The sequence below is a fragment of the Lonchura striata genome, chromosome 8, assembly GCF_046129695.1.
Source record: "Lonchura striata isolate bLonStr1 chromosome 8, bLonStr1.mat, whole genome shotgun sequence".
NCBI lineage: Eukaryota > Metazoa > Chordata > Aves > Passeriformes > Estrildidae > Lonchura > Lonchura striata.
In genome coordinates, this window is record NC_134610.1 from 5654531 (window position 1) to 5675190 (window position 20660).

The 20660-nt window shown below is 38.8% G+C and overlaps 1 protein-coding gene across 1 annotated transcript in view; it reads left to right on the forward strand.

The window, feature by feature from the left end:
- LOC110480621 (von Willebrand factor D and EGF domain-containing protein) overlaps positions 1-9482 on the forward strand; it is a 166571-nt gene extending 157089 nt beyond the window's left edge. Inside the window, 4 exon segments of the mRNA XM_077784840.1 lie at positions 1050-1145; positions 2353-2448; positions 9336-9366; positions 9368-9482. Coding sequence (XP_077640966.1) covers positions 1050-1145; positions 2353-2448; positions 9336-9366; positions 9368-9482 — 338 coding nt within the window.
- Positions 9483-20660: the final 11178 nt, after the last annotated feature.

Consider the following 20660-nt stretch of genomic DNA (forward strand, 5'->3'; position numbering starts at 1 on the left):
TGGTTCAAAAGGGCAGTGGAAGAATAGAACTTTAGGATTTATGCTTGACTGAATGCAGAATCATACCCAAAATTGTGTGAAAACAATCCATCCTCATTAAGTCTTTTCTTATCCAAATTAACATTTGAGAACATGAAGGAGGAATTTTCCCACATGGAAGTGAAAACTCTAACAATCTTGGCCTGTCCTCCTGCTTTTCTGAGAATCTTTGTCACCAGCCTCTCTGCTCTGGTGAGGCAGCTCTTACCAAAGCTTCCACCAAAGAGTTTCCACACATGACACAGCATCTCCCATAAGGATGGGATTTCAGATTCTCAATTCCAAACCATTTTTCTGGTTTTTAATTACAAGCCAACTGACCCTCTGCAAGGAAGCAAATGAGCCTCTATCAGAATCTGAGGTATTGTGATTCCCAGATTGTAAAAGTCTCTGTCTTTCTGCCCCGCTGCCAAAGCAGAAGCCATAATTGGTCTGTGCTGGTTTCCAGGTTGTTTATTCTGTTTATCTCTAACATGTTCTGCTGCCCTGCCCAGCTCTGTCCTGCAGGGCAGCGTGTGGGGCTCTGCCCTCAGTGGGATGTGACAAACATTAAATACCAGAAACTCCCTGGGCTGGATTTACAATAACATGCCAATATCTGTCACCTACGTTGGACAGTGTGTCCCCAGCCTGAACCAACAGAAAAATGCCAACACCACAGTGAGACATGGAGGGCATGAAGAAGGAGAAAAAGGACAAGACACACCCAATTTCCTCCATCTTGTCCCCTTTGGACCCCTAATCTAGAATCCTAAAATTTTATTTTTGCACCCATGCCACACTTAGTTATTATTACTTATATCAAACACTCAGAGCTGGTAATTCATCCTGTAGGATTGGACAGAGATCACAGACAGTGTCTCTGGGGGCTCTGTCCAGGGGGGTTCCTGACCCCTGCCAGGGTCCCAGACCTGCCAGGGCAGCCAGAGGGATGCCCTGGACTCTCACAAGCCTCCACTGAAGTCTTCCCTCATTTCCCAGCTCCCACGTCCTTTGTTGTGTTCCTGCAGGTGTCTGTGAGCCCACGTGCATGAATGGGGGGAGATGTGTGCACCCCAATGTCTGTGACTGCCCGTCTGGCTGGAGGGGAAGGCACTGCAGCAAACGTAAGCACCTCTACTCCCATCAAAGTTTATATTCATTAGTCCAGTCAACAGCAGTTTGCAATCTTCTAATACTTAAAAACCAGCCCAGAATCTGTTCTGCTGTTTCAGCAGTTTGAAGAAATAACAGTTTTAAGTGCAGGTAATACAGAATGCTGTAAACACTCTGTGCTTGCAGAGGAGAAAAAGCTGTGTGGGGGAACCCTGGTTCTGCTTCATGCAGCTCTGTTATACATCTTGTTATGGAAATTCATTTTTACAGTACTTGAAGCATTGATTTTATGTTTTAACAGCTTCACATATTTTGTTACATTCTGGAGAGAAATGTCATGTATTTCAAAGTACAGAACTATCTAAAGCCTGCCATAAAGCTTTCCAAACTGATGTACTCTCAAGGTCATCGGTGCATAATTTGGAGAATGACGTGTTCTTACTCTGTAACTCTGACTACAGTTACATAAAAATGTAATTAAAAGAAAAACCTCTCACCCTAAAATATTTTCAAGGAATATTTTTCTGTACATGGCTATTCATTACCATGAAGTTGACAGATAAACTGAACAAATTTATAATCAAGATGACATACTGTATGTAAACCAGATTAAAATATTGGCTTTTTACCCTTTAGGTCCTGCTAGTAAATATGATTTCAGAAACAGTGGTTTGAATTTATAATATTAATAATATATTCAGAAATGCTGAAGGAAGGAAGTTTCTCTCATATACACCAGATCATGCACTCACTCTTTCAGGATCTCTGAACAAAAAATATATGCAATAAACATATCAAACTTTTCTTTGAAAACATTTTTTTTTACATGCAATATTTAGTGCATGAATGCATCATGGAGAGATTATTCTTAGCTGATGATGAGCCAAGCATTAGAAATGCCAAGTCTCCCAGCAGACAGCTATCAAAAATAAAGAAGAAAAGAAGAAAATATCTAATATAGCTATATAACTAATATATCTATATATATAATATATTTATACATCTATATATCTAATATATCTAATATATAATCTAATATTTAAGAAGAAAATATCAAAGAATGCTGATCACCACGCTGACGAGGTGATGAGCAGAGCACACCCTTGCCTTTGGAAGTCAGCCACATGGAACAAAGCCCAGCAGGTCACCTCTCAGGCAGCTCTTGAGCACACAGACACATGTGTCCATCCTCTCACGTGTCCCATGTCCCCTGCCCAGCTGTGTGCCTGCAGAGGTGCCTCCATGGAGGGGAGTGTGTCGCCCCCAACGCCTGCCAGTGCTCCGGAGGATGGGTGGGAACGCTGTGCCAGACCCGTGAGTGATCCCCCAATCCCTGCAGCTTTGTAAAAACCACCTCAGGTTTTTGCACATTGCATTTGCTCCTGTGTCTGTGTGTTGTGTCAGGTTTGTGCCTGAAGTCAATCATCTTAAAGGTCTTTTCCAAGCTAAAAGATTCCATGATTCTATTACGTGCAAAAGTCAACCATAACATGATTAGCACCTAAAGTCTTCCTCTTATTTATCAGAATTGTCCTACCAGCAAAACTGGTACTTTGAAAGACATTTCTACACTCAGCATAAGAGGCCTGACTCATCTGTTTTCTCACATGGATGTTGAGATCAACCTGTCAGACAAAATAAGTACTTTTCAAATTAAATAAATTTAAATACAAGGTAAAACGACGAGGTCAAGGAGAAAAGGAAATGGAGTACCCATTCTCTATACCCAAGTGGCATTAAGCACAGAAATTCTGTGTCTGCTGACCTGAGAGCCTGACCCTGTAAATTCTACTTGTTCAGACTGACCAAGGTGGCTGGAAGTATTTGCATTTGCAGGGGTTGGAAGACCTGGAATGGGAAGAGATCTGTTATTGCCAATTACATCCAGGGTCACTTCAGTTTGTGTCTGCCATTAGCTTTACAGCAAAAGGGTATGAGAAAAATATCAAGGCATTATCCCCTGTAAAGGGCATTATCTCCTTTATCTTTCTTTCCCTCACACTCACAGAGCATAATTACTTATGGAAATCTTCTGTCAGCTAACTCCCAATGGCTGTGTAATTGTTTCTTTGTGCCAGCTGTCTTCTAGTTCAAACATGGGAATGTTTAAAGTTATTGATGGCATATCCTTGACTCAGTTTGCAAAATAAATAAACAAATTGTGCTTGCTCCTATGAAAGGCAATTAACAATTTCTGCTGTCCTATGCAGGCACACAAGCCAGGTAATTTTTTATAGATTTATCTAACCTTTGAAACTTTGCTCCAAATCCCTTCATTTGCTAGTCATTCTGGTTCTACTATTTCTTCCCATAGTGGGAGGTTAAATCTCTTTTTTTTTTTGTCCAAAAGGGTCTGGCTGAATCTCCCAGGTCCCACAGCAACCCCAAATCTCGGGTTTTTTAAAGAGAAGGAGAGAAGACTATTGTCAGAGAGCAGATGGTGAGGTCTTACAATGCTGCTCCAGGGTATTCACAGTGAGGCAGGGGAACAGGATCAACCTCACAGATGTCAGGTCTGAAGTGTAACTCTGAAACCAAGTCATGTTTCATGCTTTAATGGGAGGCTATTCCCTCAAACCCTGGACTCAATGGAACAGATGCATTTATCTGTCTAAACATGAGAAGCCTCCTGACTTTCTCCCTTGCTCACCTTCTCCTCAGCTCTGGCAGAGGCTGCAGCAGCACAGAGGGCTGAACCCAGCCCCTGGGCACTGTTTTTGCTGCTCTTGCCCTGCTCTGGCCCCTGTCCCACCTCCCAGCAGCACAGGGACACTGGGCCAAGCCCACAGGCTCTGCCAGAACCCATCAGCTTCTGGCAAGGAGCTCTTTGGTTCATCACTCCACTCCCCTGTGCAAAACTGCTTTGTCACATTTCAGCTCCTGAGGTTTCCCTGAGCTCAGCACCCCTGTCTTGCTTGGATGTGTATTCCCAAATTCTGTGTTCCACCATGGCATCAGCAAGGCTGAATTCAACCTAGATTTGCACCACTTTAACCACAGACTTTGGCTATTAAACTCAACAATAGACCAAACATTCACATTGTAAAATCAGAAAGTAGTAGCTGCCACGTTCTATGAAAATAATATTTCATATGTATATTTATTTATTCTATAACATTAAATTAATGTAAAGTTTTTATACTATATTTGAATATTTTGATTAATACTATGTATTAATTCTATGTTTTCAAATTATTAATCTCAACTGTTTCCATTTTGTTAATCTCAATCGTTTCCATTTCATAATGCAAATATTCCATCTCACTCTACGAGTAAAAATTCAGAGGATAGGTTTTTTCAACAATCACTCTATAATCCAGAATCCATTAGGGCAGAATTGTTTCTTGGGGGCTGTTTCAAGGGTAGGAGATGATTAGATAATCCCAGCTTCATTTTTGTTTTCAGCCTGTGAATTCACTTGACCACCCTGATCAGGATGGTGGTGATGGAAATGCAGATACAGGTTTCATCTACACCCTGAACCTCATGTTTTCCTCCCTGACTTCCTAACACACTGAGGAGGGTGACTAAACCACAGGATACGCAGAGACTTCCACTGCTATTTTCTGGACATTTCTCAGATTGTTGAGATCCTTTATACTGAGATAACCAGAGTAGGTCCTTGAGCCAACGAAAGGGACAACGGACAAATACTAAGAAATTATCTTGGTCATCTACTTGGACATCTACTTTTTGGTTTATCTTTCATAAGAGTCCCACATCACCTCCATCTGTTCAGTTTCTAACTCACAAAGGCCTGAGCCCACATGGACCATTCAAGAAGATGTTTGGAGGCAGCACCTGCCACAACAATTCCTCTCCAAACACTTTCTTTCTTCAGCCTTCTACTAAAACAAAAAAGGTAAAACATTCTCTGCTTTTTACTATCTACAACCTCAGATACTAATATCTCAGATTTTCTTGTCACCTTTCACCAGGAACAAAGACATAGATCTCTATCACAAGTGATAACCCAAAAAGCTTCAACCTTTCAGCAGACAAACCCACTGACAGTACCCTATAACAGATTTTCCATTCTACTGCAATGAAGATTGGCAAGGATTGGCAATGATTGGCAATTGGCAGAATAATTTTATGTCTAAAATATTTTGAAAATGCCTCAGAGAGCCAGAACGGGCTGTAATATCAGAGGTAACAAGGAGCTTATAACTAATTTGGAGCATTTTGGAGATGCAATCACCCAGGCAAAACCTCTGCCTCTTTTGCAATGATGCACAATGAAATTGCATGGCCATGTCATGCAGTGAATTATGATTTCTAAATGCTAAAATTAGTCAAACTCACAATGACATTCCAGAGGCATCTGTGCAGGAAAGTTTATTTACAGCTTCACCAGTCCCTGGCTGCAACTAGAGAACTTGGCAAGAGCAAAAGAGACTTTCAGTAGGCATTGATAATGGATAAAACACAATAGTCCTCCTTTATCAGACTGTAAATAAAGAGGTCAGTCAAAAGAGTAGTTTTCTTCCCCACTCATCTGTAACTGAACAGAATGGCTTCTGAAAGAGAATCAATAAAATAGGTCATTTGTCCCAACAAATAAGGTGTATGGGGGAATACACACGTTATCCTTGATAAATACCTGTGACTTTGAGGGGAATAGTTTAAGGAATAATGGTCAATTTTCAGACTGTACTGCAAATGTAGGGAAATAACCTTTTGAAAGTACACGTTAAAAAAAATAATTTGCAATATTCAACATGTCTCAACTATAGAAAAGAGTAGCTTTAGAGATGGTGGTTCTTCCATTAGAAGCTTTTTTTGTCTCACTCTGTTTTTAGCTTCCATGGCTGCAAAAATATCCAAAACCTTGCCTTTCTGAAAAGAAAGAAACAGTATCCCAGGAACACCATGGTTTCCCTGATTTCATTCCTATTCCATATTAGACACCAGTTTAAAGATCCATGCCTGTGGCTTCCCCTTGCCTCCTGTGCTGGTAACTCACATTTCTCTTTTTCTTGGGCTCAGAAAGAAACCTTGGGCCAAAGAAATGAATGTGTGGCAGCAGAACCTGATGGCCGTGACAGAGACACCCAATACACATCTCAGCAAAGTCAGGAGGCTTCTGGCCAGGGGTACAGGTCTGTTGTTTAAGGCTCTGAATGCAGGATCAAGGTATAATTCTAACAATTAATTATAAAGTATAAGAAGGTTATAGTTGTGAAGGATGTTCATCATTAAAATTCATGCTGCTGTCTTCTGTTCTAATATTATTGAACCCATACTGGCTCCTCATTGCCCTTCAGAATAACTTCTCTTTATTTGCATGTTATAAGTGTCAAGCTTATGGCCTTATAATTTCCTCAATATTCTTCCCATTCTCTCGCTCTGCCTTGAACATCCTAGGCAGGATTTCTTCAAGCTTTCCTCTGTAACCCTTCCAAACCTTATAAAAAGCAAATAATTTTGAAAAGAATGTCGTTCGCATGCAAATTATAGCTCTGTTCTTTTAACATGCAGGGATAAAGCTCTTTCTGTAATTGGCATTTATTGATTATAATTTTAACATAAGCTTAGCTTGTTAAATGACTTTGCTGGATCTGTACAGGATAATGCATACATAGCTGGTGTCATTTTTAGTGTTTAGTGGCTTAGCATCCCTTGTAAATACATTTATGAAATATTCATTTGAATTTCAGCTCTGTTATTATCCTCTGTGATGTCAATTCCAATTTTCCTCCAAAATGTTTTTAACTTTTCTCTTAACTGAGCTCTTGTTTTTCTGAGCACTACAGAAAGAAGCTGGGGGGTGATCAGGGAGAGATAGACAGGAAGAAAAGGATGAAAAAATGAGGAAATATTTTCCCTTTTTAAAATTTATTTTCACAAGCTGAGAATCAGGGAAACACAGAGAGAAAACAAAATCCTAGTTCCTCATCTAATGCCCACGTGTACCAGAGCATACCCAGACGCTGTAGGGATCTGCAGAAAATCCACTTCTCTTTGCATTACCTATTCCTGTTTTATCTGCTACCAAGATGAAAGGAAAATCAGCTTCCATTTTTCTCCAGCCCATATTCATATCAAACAAATAACAGAAATATACACAATTCTTTCTCTAATGATATTATCACACACAGGTCTCTCTCTTCCTGTTTACCACACAGTGGAACTGAACGTGCTTGGGCACAAGGAGCCTTTTCTGCTGACAATGCAATCCCTGTTGGGAAATGGCTTTGTTCCAGTGAGCCAAACTCTAAGTATTTTCCATCTGTAAATCTGGCCTTGCAAGGTTCATGGAGGAGCTGGAGTAGCATCACAGAGATGATAAGCTCCCTGTTCTAGCCTGAGTGTGGTTTCACTCCTCCTCTGCCCCCTCCACACCCAGAATACAAACTTGCCCTCTCAGAAAAAGGAGAAACTCTGAAGTTTGCAGTTCACTGTTCTGTATCTTGAGATTTTTGCAACAGACACCCAACAAAACCAAGTTTCCTCCTTAAAATCTGCTTCAAGAAAACAGCACTTTTGCCTTTTTCAAAGTGGCAGGAATGCATCAACAAGTTCATAGACCAGGAAGGCAAGTTCCTAGCCCCAGGTCACTGGAGTCCTGCAGCACAGAGCCCCTGGCACAGCTGGCTTCTCCCAGGGAGCACCTGCAGGCCACCAGCACACGCAGCTCTGTGTGTGTTCTTATTCTGGCCATGCTCTTGGGCAGGGCTTTTGGCACACTACTGATCACTACCTGATCCAACAAACACTCTTTGCCAAGCTGGTTACAGCCTCTCCTCTTTAAGATGTGTAGAGTGACAGCAAGACTGGTTCTTTGTTTCTCTGCCCCATAACTGTGAAGCCTGTTAAAGATATTTAGAATTTAATATTCCTCACTCCGTCAACACCTCAGCCTCACTGGCATAATAACCTGACAGAACAAACCCAATACAAATTCCAGGCCATTCCATGATGCCAAGGTCATTATAACAATTATTATAATTCTGAAGATCATTTTTGGATGGCTTATGATCCCACAATGGGTTTCCTAAAGAAGTTTGACCTGTTCTATCTCTGAGATTTCAGATCTCAACACAAAGACTTTGCCCGAACTTAAATCTGAGTCAGAATCAGAGCCTAAGTGCAACAAACTGAAATTGTGGAATTTGACCCTTCAGCCCCTTAACTTTTTAAAGTTGATCTTCTGTAGGAAAAAGAAAAAAATCTCATAGGAATACAGCAAATTCATTTAAATCTGATGGATCATCCTGCTCCATCATGAAGGAGATTGCTCACAGAGATGTGTCTACTTTATTTTCAGCTCTGTCTTAGTGGGGGCATGGTTGGCAGCTTCCTGTACTCCTCTGCCACACAAGAAAATGTAAGAAAGCACTCGTTGAGTCACATCTGACCAGTTTTTAAGGCATTTAGTTTGACTGCCTGAAACTAGGATACAATATTCTGGCAATATTTATAGAAGGTTTAGCTCATGAGATCTAATTAAAATACTGTGATGTATGTTCTTCTTGAATTGGTGCCCTCTGAATGGGCTGCTCTTTTTCCTCTATGCCAAAACAATGTCATAAGAATGGAAAGTGCTAATGAGGATGAAAAACCAGCTGAAATTTGACTAATTGCTTTTTTCTCTCTTAAAAAATAATAGAACACTGATTCTTTTATTAACAGAATATCTTCAAATTGATTGGCCTTTATGAATGCAGTGGTGCTCTAGATAAAACATTTCTCTGTTTTTTTTTCCCTTGGAATAAGTAGTTCATTACTAATTCTCTATGACCATGAAATCACATGTTCTTATTTGGTTTCCAGAGGTGTGAATAGTGAAGTTCACCAAATTCTCCCATTTATTTATTGTGATAGCATCACCTTTGGGAGTACATATTTAACATATTCCTTCATCTCAGCTCGAGGTCAGCTCTTTTAACAGCTGTTATTTATTTTAATTGGAACAAAAGACAATCAATTTTGGCATAAATCTTGCCCAACCATCAATGCCCAGAATGTATCCTGGCTTTCAAAATTCAGCCTTGTAGTGATCCATTTCCAGCTCAGTCAAGGTCATTACTTGTCTTTCCCCCATCATTGGGAACAAAAGGAAAAAATAAAAATTGTAAACATAAGAGACACAGAGGCATGAGAAGCCTATGACAAACCATCTTTAACTCTCAATATTTCTAAATATTCACATCCTGATTACAAGACTTAGACTAAAGAACTTTATCTCTCATTTGTAGCACTTTGTGAGCAAAACTGTCAATTTTGGGGGCATCAGGCCAAATGTCTGTGCTTGCAGAAGTGGCTGTGCTGGTTCAGCATGTGGGAAGGAGGTAATGCCCAAACTCACTGATCCTTGTGCTAACAACAAAAATAACCAGGTGTAACTGAAATAGTTTACAGGTAAACGAATAAAGCTTTGTTAACCCTATGGAAGATGTAAATAAGGTCATAGAATATTTGAAAGGAAGTTGAATGACTGCTCAGCTGCAAATTAAGCCATTATTCAAGTTGTAGATAACTTTTTCTCCGTTTTTTATGCCTTACCCTCAATCAGACAAGTCTGACTGCCAGAATGATTTCAAGGCTATTGCACATCTGGCAGCTGGGCCTGACCATCACCCTTGCAGGTCCTCGAGTGCAGTTCATGCCCTGCATCACCACTAAGACAAAACAGTTTGGGGTTTTTTCAGCCACAGCCATTTCCCATGCCACAAACACAATTCCTGTCAGATGTCCTGGCTGCCCCAATCTCCAGCTCTCAAAACAGGAGGCTGCCCCATCATTTACCTGCACTGGAAGGCCAGGGGCAAAAATCAATTTTCATTTCAATTGTATAACATATCAAGAGAAAGGATGAACCACTATTCAGATAGTCACTTAATTTTGTTAATGATAATTAGAATTTAATATCACAATTAAACTTCTGTATAGATTTTTTTCAACAAGTACATTCTCCTACTAAACTACAGCTCCTACATCAATACTGAAATCATCTGATGTAGATAAGATGAGTAAGTGATGTAATTTTCTATACATAAAAAATACTATTTAATAGGTTGGCCATAGCCTAGCAGAGTAAGGTGCACATTTTCTCAAATAAATAACAGAAGAAATCTAAATGAAGGCAGGGATATGACAAGATAAACTGGAATTGGTCTCTGCAGGTATTTCCATTTAGGAGAATTCCCTTGCTAGGTCAAGAGTTAACCTTGTGGATCCATCAGACCAAAATTAGCATGACTGCTTTAAAGAATTATTCTAGTTGTGAATGTGCAAAGTATGATATTTGTCATTTCACAAATGAAGTGGAAGTCTATTACACTTAAAAGAAAATACTAAATAATAATATATTTTAAAAATTAAGCTTCCTTTTCCACATGAATAAACTATTACACACTAAATCAGTCCTGACAGCAAAAGAAAGCAGAAAAAGACTTTGCAAATTGTGTATGTCCAAAATGCCAAGCCACCAGTGACACCTACAAACACACGTGTCTCTCTAGCAATGATCTCATAATTCTCACAGTTTTTAAGACTGTTTGAAGCACTCTTCAATTTCAGAGCCTATTCTGCAGAAATCCTGATTGGCTGCTCTGATAGGGACATGTATTGCTCTGATGTGAAGAAGGAAACGTTCTGAATAAAATGATAAAATGAACTTAACAGGTTTCCTTCAATCTGTGAGCCTTGCTGAAAGCTAAATTCAGTTAGTAATTAAAATTATGGATTTCATTGTATCTAATATAAATTAAATGGCTTATATTATATGAAAGCAAATGAGCTACTCCTCCAAAAAGTCAAAACTGTGAGAGATATGGAAATGAAAAGCTAACTTGCTAGCATGATTATTGTAAATTGTATACATACCCACATTTCTGTAAAAAACTTGGGATGATAAGCCTACCAAAAGTTCATTTATCAGACTGGATTGGGTGCAATCTGTATAAGCTTTAATCAATTTCTCCAAGCCTGTCAGTCATGGAAACCTCACAGTTTATCAGAGTCATTGTTCAAGTATTTAACTACATTATTAGAGCACAGTGTTGACTTTCCCTATCACTGAACATAAAGTCTGCTGTGAATAAAATTGAAACTTCTTGGTGCCACCTTGGTGAGCACAGGGAAAAGTTAGCTCAGGTCTCTCAGTGGCAGCATTTCCATGTCTGAAGGAAACTTGAGTCTGCTGCCTGATTTTATCCCATTTTCCTGAGCCAAGCCAACCCTGCAAACCCTCTGTCCAAACTTCAATTTCCCCATGTCCTCCCTGCTGTGCTGTGGCTGAGTCCAGCCCCCAGAAACTGCCTCCCCAATGGCTCCTGTCTCTGATTAGTACATTTAAACAAAGAGATTTACATTTTTCTGCCACAGTCCTGCACAAGTCCTGTCTTTCCCACAACCCTGACACCATATCACTTATTTCCCTTCTCATTTGGCATTGGTGTAGTTGACTTTTCCTCTGAAAGCACCAACTTTATCCTCTTAATTTTGTCTTATGGATTTCAAGCTGTTTCACTCATCTATCAAAAAGATTTTTAATTCTAAGCCTACTTGCACTGCCTCTGAGTGTGACATTGTTCAAGAATGTGGTATCTCATTGCTTGAGACAGTGGTGAATAGCAGAAAAATCAGGACCTACAGACTACTGATAAAATTATTCCTTGATAATATTTTCTCAAACAGACCTTGTTCCTGACTGACTTATTATGAATCATACTTACTGTTATGACTGAGTCATATCAGAAGTCTCCCTAAAGTGAAAAACATCTGTTCTTGTGGGCAGAGTGACTTCCTCCCTCACTAGGCTTGAGGAGCTTATAAATTGTTTGTTTAAAAATTTATGTTAGCATCTCCCCAGATACCAACTTAGCCTGAATCTTTGGCTGTCATTCCCTTGCTTTTTTATTTCTTTTTTCCTCATCTAAAGACATGTACTGTGCCTATTGGGACTATTTATACCCTTTGGGAGTTCTCAAAGCAAATCACTGCTGGTTTAGAAACTGCATCTTTAAATATGATGGGGTAACTCAGAAGATCTCTTGACCTGGAAAAGCTGCTTCATGTAAAGACCCTCTTATTTGCTGAGATGTTCCATATGAGGAGTTAGTGCACAGCCATAAATGCAAATCCCAGCTTTTGCCCAGCCATTTAACCTTGTAAACAGACCTTAAATCTGACTTTTCTGAATCTAAATACTCATTTATTTCCATATTCTCCCTTGCATTCATGTTCCCTTGCTAATTTTGATCATGTCAAACCTTTTGTCATGTTTAACCTTTCTGTGAAGAGGCACTGAGCACATCAGCCTTGCCTGTGTCACCTGCAACCTTCTCTCCTCCCTGCTGGATTTACCACTGCATTTTGCCATGGGAGTTAGAACTCAGGCCGTGCTCTGTTTCTGTTATGCATGTTTGAATAATGGGAACAATACAGTAGCAGTGATATGTAAAATTTCTCAAAAAAAACCTGGATTAAATTGAAGAGGAGCAGCCTCTTCCCTCCCTTCAGCAGCAGCTGGCAAGGGATGCTCCAGGTGACTGCACCTGAATTTATCTGGGGAAAAGAATGCAAGGTAATTGCTTCTTATCCAGGACACTGATTTCCTTTTAAACTTAATTTTTGGTCTTCAACTTATTCTCTTAAAATTACAGTGAAACATTCATTTTCAACATCTTTTTTGCAGAGTACAGACTGAAAACACTAAGGAAATAGAATCATGGACTCACAGAATGGTTAAGCTTGGAAGGGACCTTAAAGATCAACTAGTTTCATCCTCCTTGTTCTTGATTTTTATTTTCTTTGCACCAAGCATCTGTTGGGCAAGAAACATTTCCTGTGGAAATACTGAAAATGTCACAAATCCAGTCAAATTGCCTGATGCAAATAAAAGCAGAGAGCTGGGGAAAAAAAATCAGAAGGCCTCACGGAAGAACTCTTTTTTTTTTTTTTTTTTCCCACAAAGTAAATAGTGCCTGGGGTCTGATTTTGCCAGTATATTTGGAAAAACTGGATGGCCCATATTTGTTTAATCAAGTTATTCCCCATTCTCGACTGTAATCTTTAGCATTGTTCCCATTTGTGTAGTTAAGATTCCTGGAGGAACAATATACATTTCCCTAAATTATTCTTCATCTACATCCTATTTCTCACATTTATATTGCCAATTGATTTGCAATTCATTTTGTGACATTTTTGGTTTACTTTGTTTTGGACTTCTGCTAAACAAAGCCTGCCAACAGCATTCCTCAGAAGGCTAATGAACTTGCTAGAATAGCAATCACTCTCTTAGAAACCTTGTGTGTATTTTTAATTTGTATTGACTCTGAGAGATCCAGATAATTTAGCAAGTTCCATGGCAGACATGAAGACAAATGCTCGTGCTGACTTTTACATTCAAACCTGCCATTAGAGCACATTTGTTCAGGACTGCAAGGGGTGACCCAAACAAAACAGACTAAACAAACCTCATTTCCACGGGAAGTTAAAAACTTTGGCATTAGTCCTAAAAGAGACTTAGACAATCTCTGCATCATTTGTACAACAGGGGATTTTGTGGGGAGTTGAAATTGATATTGTATCTGTTGTCCTAACTGATACCATCACACTTTCCTTGTTGCTTTTACCTTCCTAAATGGATTAAAGTAATAGCATTAATTAAGCCAACAGAATTAATTTAAGCTAAACAATGTTATCTAGTTTGATACAAATGGTACATTACAAGCTATCGTGATGGTGTATTTCCCCAGTAAGAGTTTAAATATTAATGTGCTAAACTTGTCTGTCTCTTGAATATTTATTCTAAGGCAGAAAAGTACTGAGAACTATAACCTGTTGCAGAAAACAATAATTAAGAAAAGGTAAATCTCACAGAAGTTATTTTTAACTCTGGAATTTACCAGTGAATGGAGCAGTAACTGGCCATCTATTCCCCAGGAATGAACCCAGTGAGCACCTCCCAAAGATTAAACACACTATTGATTTCAGTACAGCCTGAAAATACACAGTGCCTTTAATAAACTATTTCTCATATTAAGGCAATCCTTTGCTACAGCTAGTGACCTTCACATCACTATTACTTAGTTCATTTATACATTAAGAGACATAAAACCACAGATCAAGGGTGCTCAAGTTATCCAAGCTGCATTCAGCATCAGTCAATGTACAGGTCAGCCATCTGTGGAGTTTTCTGAAAATACAGCTTGTGTCTTTGGAAATTATTTGACAGGTAAATTGAAGTAATAGGAGAGTAGAAAGGAAAGTCAAATACAAGCAGTACTGAGCTGCACATATCTGCTGGTCAGACTATTTGTGAATATATATACATATATTTTTATACACATAGATAAAATTACACACCTAAAATTCAGACAGACACTTCAGTATAAATGTGTATATACATACATGGAAATATGCAATATGATACAGACATGCACATAAATTTTTATTTCACTGCAATAAACATATATCTCTCTTCCAGATATCACATCCTTTTTTTCCTCTCAAATCCTAATTTTAACTAAACCTGTCTAAATCCCAGTAGGCACTTGTATGAGTCTTTTAATATAAAATAAATGTGCCAGGTACTATTCACAAATATCCAAAAGTAAGAAAGGGTATTTTAGAGTCAAACTGGGAAGAAAAATTTGGATACATGATGCTAATATCAAGGTTAACCTGTCATATCAAATACAGATATATCAAGATTAAGAAACACCTTTCTTCTTGTCCTGAATAATAAAATAACATCAACCTCTTTATGTGCTTTGTAATAGAGATTTCTATATAAATGCCCTTTAAAACAGGTTCTTAAATGTATAGGCTAGCATAAAATAAAGCTTTTCATATCATCTATTATCTTGCTTTGGAATAAAGCAAACTTGCTCGTGTATTTAAAATGGGATGATATTCATGGACAACTTCTGCTGTACGAAAATGGGATAAGTGCCCTGAAACGCTTTCAGGCAGGAAGCCAACGATCTCCATGCCTTATACAGAAGTGGCAGAGTGATTTTTTTTTTTTTTTTTAAAAAGGTGCACCTGCTTTAGATGAAAGAAATTGAATTCCAACTCCATAACTGTCAAGCAGCACCGCAAATAATAGAGCCTAAGCGGAATCATTGCAGCAATATTGCTATTTTCCTGTTGGGGCGATGGAGCAGAAACCAGCCTCAGCTCCTGACAGCACTTTACCTGCACGCTTTGGGACCAGCTCCATTCATCATTCCTCTGCTTAAGCCCTTTCAAAAACATGTTCTTCATTCCCAGGTTAATAAAACCTTTGGTTAGCTAAGTGAAAAGTGTAGGGAGGAAAAAAAAAAAAAAAAAAGAAGGGAGGATCGTGGTTTTGCCAGATTACATAAATTCCAAAGAATATACTACAATAAATCATTTGAGCGCTTGCATGTAATATTTCTTACGTGATGCCCCACGCTTGAGGCTGTTTCTTCTGTTGTCCCATAAGCAGCTGAATCCTCATTTCTTTTTTGCAGCTCTCAATAGGATGAAGAGAGCAGCAGGACAATGAAGACAATCATTTGGGTATTGATAATCTGACTGAGCACGTTTTTCATTTGGGAAGATGCAGTGTGAAGAAATTGCTAGCTCTCTCCCTTTTAAACTTACATAATCATACAGAAGAATGAAGAAAAAAGCCAAAATCTTTCTTTTATGTCAATAAAGCAACATTTATTTTCAAATCTGTCCATGGCAAGACTCAAATTTATGATCTGTGGCTGCAGTGACACCATCACAACTGCTCCAGACAAGATTTTACAAGGGTACAGACCATTTTGCAATAAAAATTTAGTGCCATGTTATTCTGCTTTCATTAAAATTTGATGGCACAGATGAATTCCCTCCTTTTTTTGGATTTTTTTAATACACATGAATGTTTATCCACAATCCAGAGAAAAATGAATTAATTAGATTCTGCTTTTACTGAGATATTTCAGTGACTACCAGTGATAATACCTCAATTATGTTTACCTAACACAAACTCATTGCCTTTCTGCTGAGTAACTGCTAAAGCCAAACACTTTCATTTTCCGAGTTTTTGATGTATTAGTGCTTAATTTATCTGGGGAGACATCACTGCAACACCTGGGGAAAGAAAGGCTTTTCCTGGGTCAGTCAACCATTGATGTGCTAAGGACACACAAAGCCCCAGTAGCCAAATAGTCTAAATCCCTGGAAGCATTTTAGAAAACCATCCTTTTAATCATACATTTGGTAAAATACTGGAAAATCTAGGTGGGCTCAGAAATTTGCAGCTTAATCTACAAAATTCAGATTTACAGAAACCTACCATTGTCTCATCTATCACTGGCCATGTTTCATCACAAGCAGAGGTACTGCTGTGGAAAAAATGGGAGAGAGGAGAAAGGAGTATGAAGAAGGGAATAAAAACAAAAATTATAAGTTCAATTGATGATAAAAAAAAAAAAAGAGTCCTAAACCATCACTTTGGACAACTCAGGTTCAGTAAGATAAATCCTAAACCTCTTGAGTATCCACCCTCTCCTTTTGTTTGTCCTACTGGAAGATTCAGGGCAAATACAGACTGAAATCTTGGATGCCTTGAGTGAGGAATACAAGAGTTTTAATATTCCCTTACTCTTCCTGAAGAAATTTAGGGGAACAATGATACAAGCAAGGATTTTTTGATTGAACCTTCAAGGACTGCAAGGGTAACTAGGTGCAATATTTGATCTGACTCTTGCTGCCAATTTTTAAGAATAAAAAAGCCTGACTGTGACATGCCGGAACATTTCAAATTAAGTACTTTTTTAAAAACCTTAGAAAAACTGTAGCTACTAAAATTCACTGAAACACTCATCCTTCCTTCTGCCCTGCTTCTAAGAGTAACATTTTCCCCCCACATTTAAATAATACAGCAAATTGCTTTAAAATCTATCTATTCTGTTCTCCAAGAGATGATTTTCTATTCTTTACTTTAGTTTCATTTTATGTTACCAGCTGCTCCAGTGTAAACAGTATCCCAAATGCAAAAGATTAAAAAAGCAAATTAAGCTCGACGCTCCTTGAACATTTCCTACAAACACTTAGATAAAGGACCAGACTTCAAAAATCCTTCTTATATTTTCCTAATACACACTGATCTAGACCACAATCAGCAATGTTAATATGACGTTTTTTAGCAGTTCCTGGAAGACATTAATGCTAGAAGAGAACATTGGCACCCGATATGTATCTACAAGATTAAATTTAGGGTGGCAATTACACCTTTCTTCAAGTACAGTCTCAATCGATAAAAAAGATTTCTATTACTTTGCCTCCCTGCCTACCAGAGACAATGCTAATGATCAAAACTGCCTGCCAAGACTGGATTTGAAAATCTAAAACAGCTTTCCCTGCCTTGCAGTCTCTCACTGTTTTCTAGAAGGGACTATTTGAGACAACTTTCACCCCCCTCTATTTTTAGACAATTCAGAAATGGTTTGGGTCACTGAGGATTGTTCATGTGTGGTTAGAAAAGAGGAACAATTGCTAATAAATTGCAACTCTCGAGCTCCAGTACCTGATACCAAATTATGGGTGAGCTGTGGGAACTCAAAATGTCTCTCAGACATTTTTAGAGGTTCCAGGCCTTGGTCAGAAGCATTCTAGACCCTGGCAGACAGCTGAAAAACAACTGTGATTTTGAGTTTGAGCCATGGAATGAATTACCAACTTTGGAGGTGGAACAAGCAATCACAAAAGGTTAGATAGTATAGTATAAGTAGTTACGAAGTAGAGGGGAAATTTTTTTAGTATTGTACAGGAGAGTTTTAGCACATGTACAGGGGAATTTTCACTTTGTACATGAGGGTCAGAAGTTCTAAGATGGAGAAAAGTGGGCTGAACCCATCCTTCTTCCTTCTTCTTCCTTGCCTCCATGTTCTTAGTGATGTTGGCACTCACAGATTAGTTTAGAGTAGAAAAACACTTGGCAACGTAGATAGTAGGTATTGGAGAATAATTGTAAACATGTTATACGTAATATATCTTATAAAAGATAGCAGCAACCCTGGGCGGAGAGAAAGACGAAGAAGACAGCAAATAGAGAGGATGTCAGAGTGTGTGTGTGCCTCTACCCAGGCCACTGATCAAATAGCTGCAGTCCAAGAACATAATCTGTTAGATAACTAGCAATAAACTGCCTTAAGACCGAACAGCTAAGCCTGCGGAGTTTTTCTTTGGAAGCACGAGTTAGAGGAAAAATTTCACCACCACATGTGGCCCCAAAACAAGGCTGGAGTTCCCACAGTGAGCTACACTTGCTTTGGCTCACAGGCCATGTCAGTGTAACTCTCCTTTCTGAAAGGTGAATTTGACACTCTTCCTTTTCTCACTGTCACTTCAGCATTTAACTAATTTGTTTCCCTTGATTATTCAATATGCCTTGCTAAAACTCCTTAGATGTGACAACTACTTTACTCCCCAATTGTGTTTTAAACAGGCTCTTGGATAAGAGAAAATTTACTCTTTAGAATTTCATACATGTTTTACACCTTGTTGAAAGCTACCCAATAGGGTCATTTTCTTGGAAAAAAAAAAGTCTTATTTTTCTAAACCTTGTTTTATAAGCCACTGCTTCTGTTATATGTCCAAAAATACAGTGAGGATTTAAAGACAGAAGGCTTAGTAACTGCACTCTACCAAAAAATTGTACCAGCTCAGTAGAGTCACCTGAAGTTACTTAGTTCTAACTTCTAATTGTCATTATGATTTCCAATATTCTTTGTTTGCTGAATACTTATTCAAAATCCTATTAAATCCAGAATAAATAGGGTACAATAAATCATGCTCTCTTTTTATGGGAAAAGCAAACAAAGCCATTAGGCAGGAGGGGATTTTTGCTTAATATAAATCTTTATGAGAGCACAGTAATTGTCAGATTTAACTCACCCATGGCTTATAATATTCATTCATGTGGATGTTTAAACATTAATCACTGCCTCTATCCTTTTAGGATTTTCTAGGATTTATGGTGTTTTCAATCCAAAAAGTGCCCCCTACCCTTTTTCTTCCTAGAAAGCAGGAGGCTGAGAAATGTATAAAGTAGGGGGTTTTTTGCCACTATGAACCTTTGCCAAAAAGATGGAACAGGTTACAAGCTCCATTGAACTTAGGTATGTTTGCACATAAGTGCATCACCAGAGGACATCACCTCAAAACCTCAGCTCAAAGTAGAAATTGCTTCAAAGCAAAAAAAACATTAAAAAAAATTTTAAAAAGCCCCACAAAAAAAAAAAAAACCTTTTAATGGAAAAAATAGCCATGTTATTCAAAATTCCATAAGGGAAAATACCATTTAGTTTTAAAAGGGTTTTTTTTCTCTCATGTTATGAAGTGTCATTTAAGTTCAAAGAAGTGCACGTTCCCCCCTGTAGAATAGTTAAATACAACACCATCACTCTTTTTAAAATAAGCAGTTTTGCATCACAAATGTCCCTCTTTTGGGTGCCTGCAGATCTCATTCCTTGATTTATCCACAAATAATTACAAGAGCAGAAGCCACTAATTCCAGCTGAAGGAGACCACTCCCAGGGAGAGGAGCATGATCTGACCTCTTCAGCCTTCCTGCCAGAAAACCCTGTTCCCCATGGATCACTGACACAACAGCTGGGATGAGTGGAAATGAGGAAATTTTGGGGCACATTTCAAGCTGATGACAATTTGAGAGGATCTGTCAAGTCATATACCACATCCCAGATGACAAAGGCTTTGCATATACATAAATAAAGGAACATGGAATTATGCACAGAAATATTTTCCTTTTTAATTATTTAACTACAAAAGCTGTAGCTAATGATATGCTCTGTAGACCTTATACTACATCTTTATGCTCAATTAATTTTTTAACATTAATATCATTTGGGGAAGAAGCAGGACTTGCCAGAATATACAAAATATGCATAACAATATGTACCTCTAAGATTACTGTTTATACTTGGGCAAACTAATTCATGCTCAGGAGCTCTAGGTAGGAGCTGCCACATCCAATATTAATGATCTTTATTCAGAAGAAGTTGGCACTGTGGTTGAGAGCAGGAGCTCAGAGGCAGGACAGGAAGGGTTTCAGGACACAGACATTCCTCTGTCCTCTATGTTGGTGCCCATCTATTTCTGCTGGGTTTGGGGGGTTTCAGCCAGTTTCTCCCAGGAAGAGGAGCACACAGGTGCTTTCTGCAGTTCTTTTAGAAAAGCTCCAGGCCCTGCACTGTCAGCAGAGGTGCAGGAGCTCCTGCAGAGGTGAAGCTGGCTCCCCCAGAACAGCCTGCCTTCCCTCCAGCCAAGAGGATGTGCTCTGTCTTTGCTCCTAAAGACACAAATTGCCTTTCTTTCTGCCTCTGCCTGAGTCCCAGGCAACTCAGTTCCAAACTGACTTCTTAGTTGACCTCTTCAGAGTTCAAGGAATTACATCCTCTCTCCCTTCTCTGTGTCAGACCCAGTTCTGTTATTACTTTCCAGTGTGACAGGTAACTCCACAACTTCCCAAACTCTGCAGCTAACCTGCCTTGGAGAAGCCTCTCTATTAAAACTGGAAAGTGACTCCAAGGAAA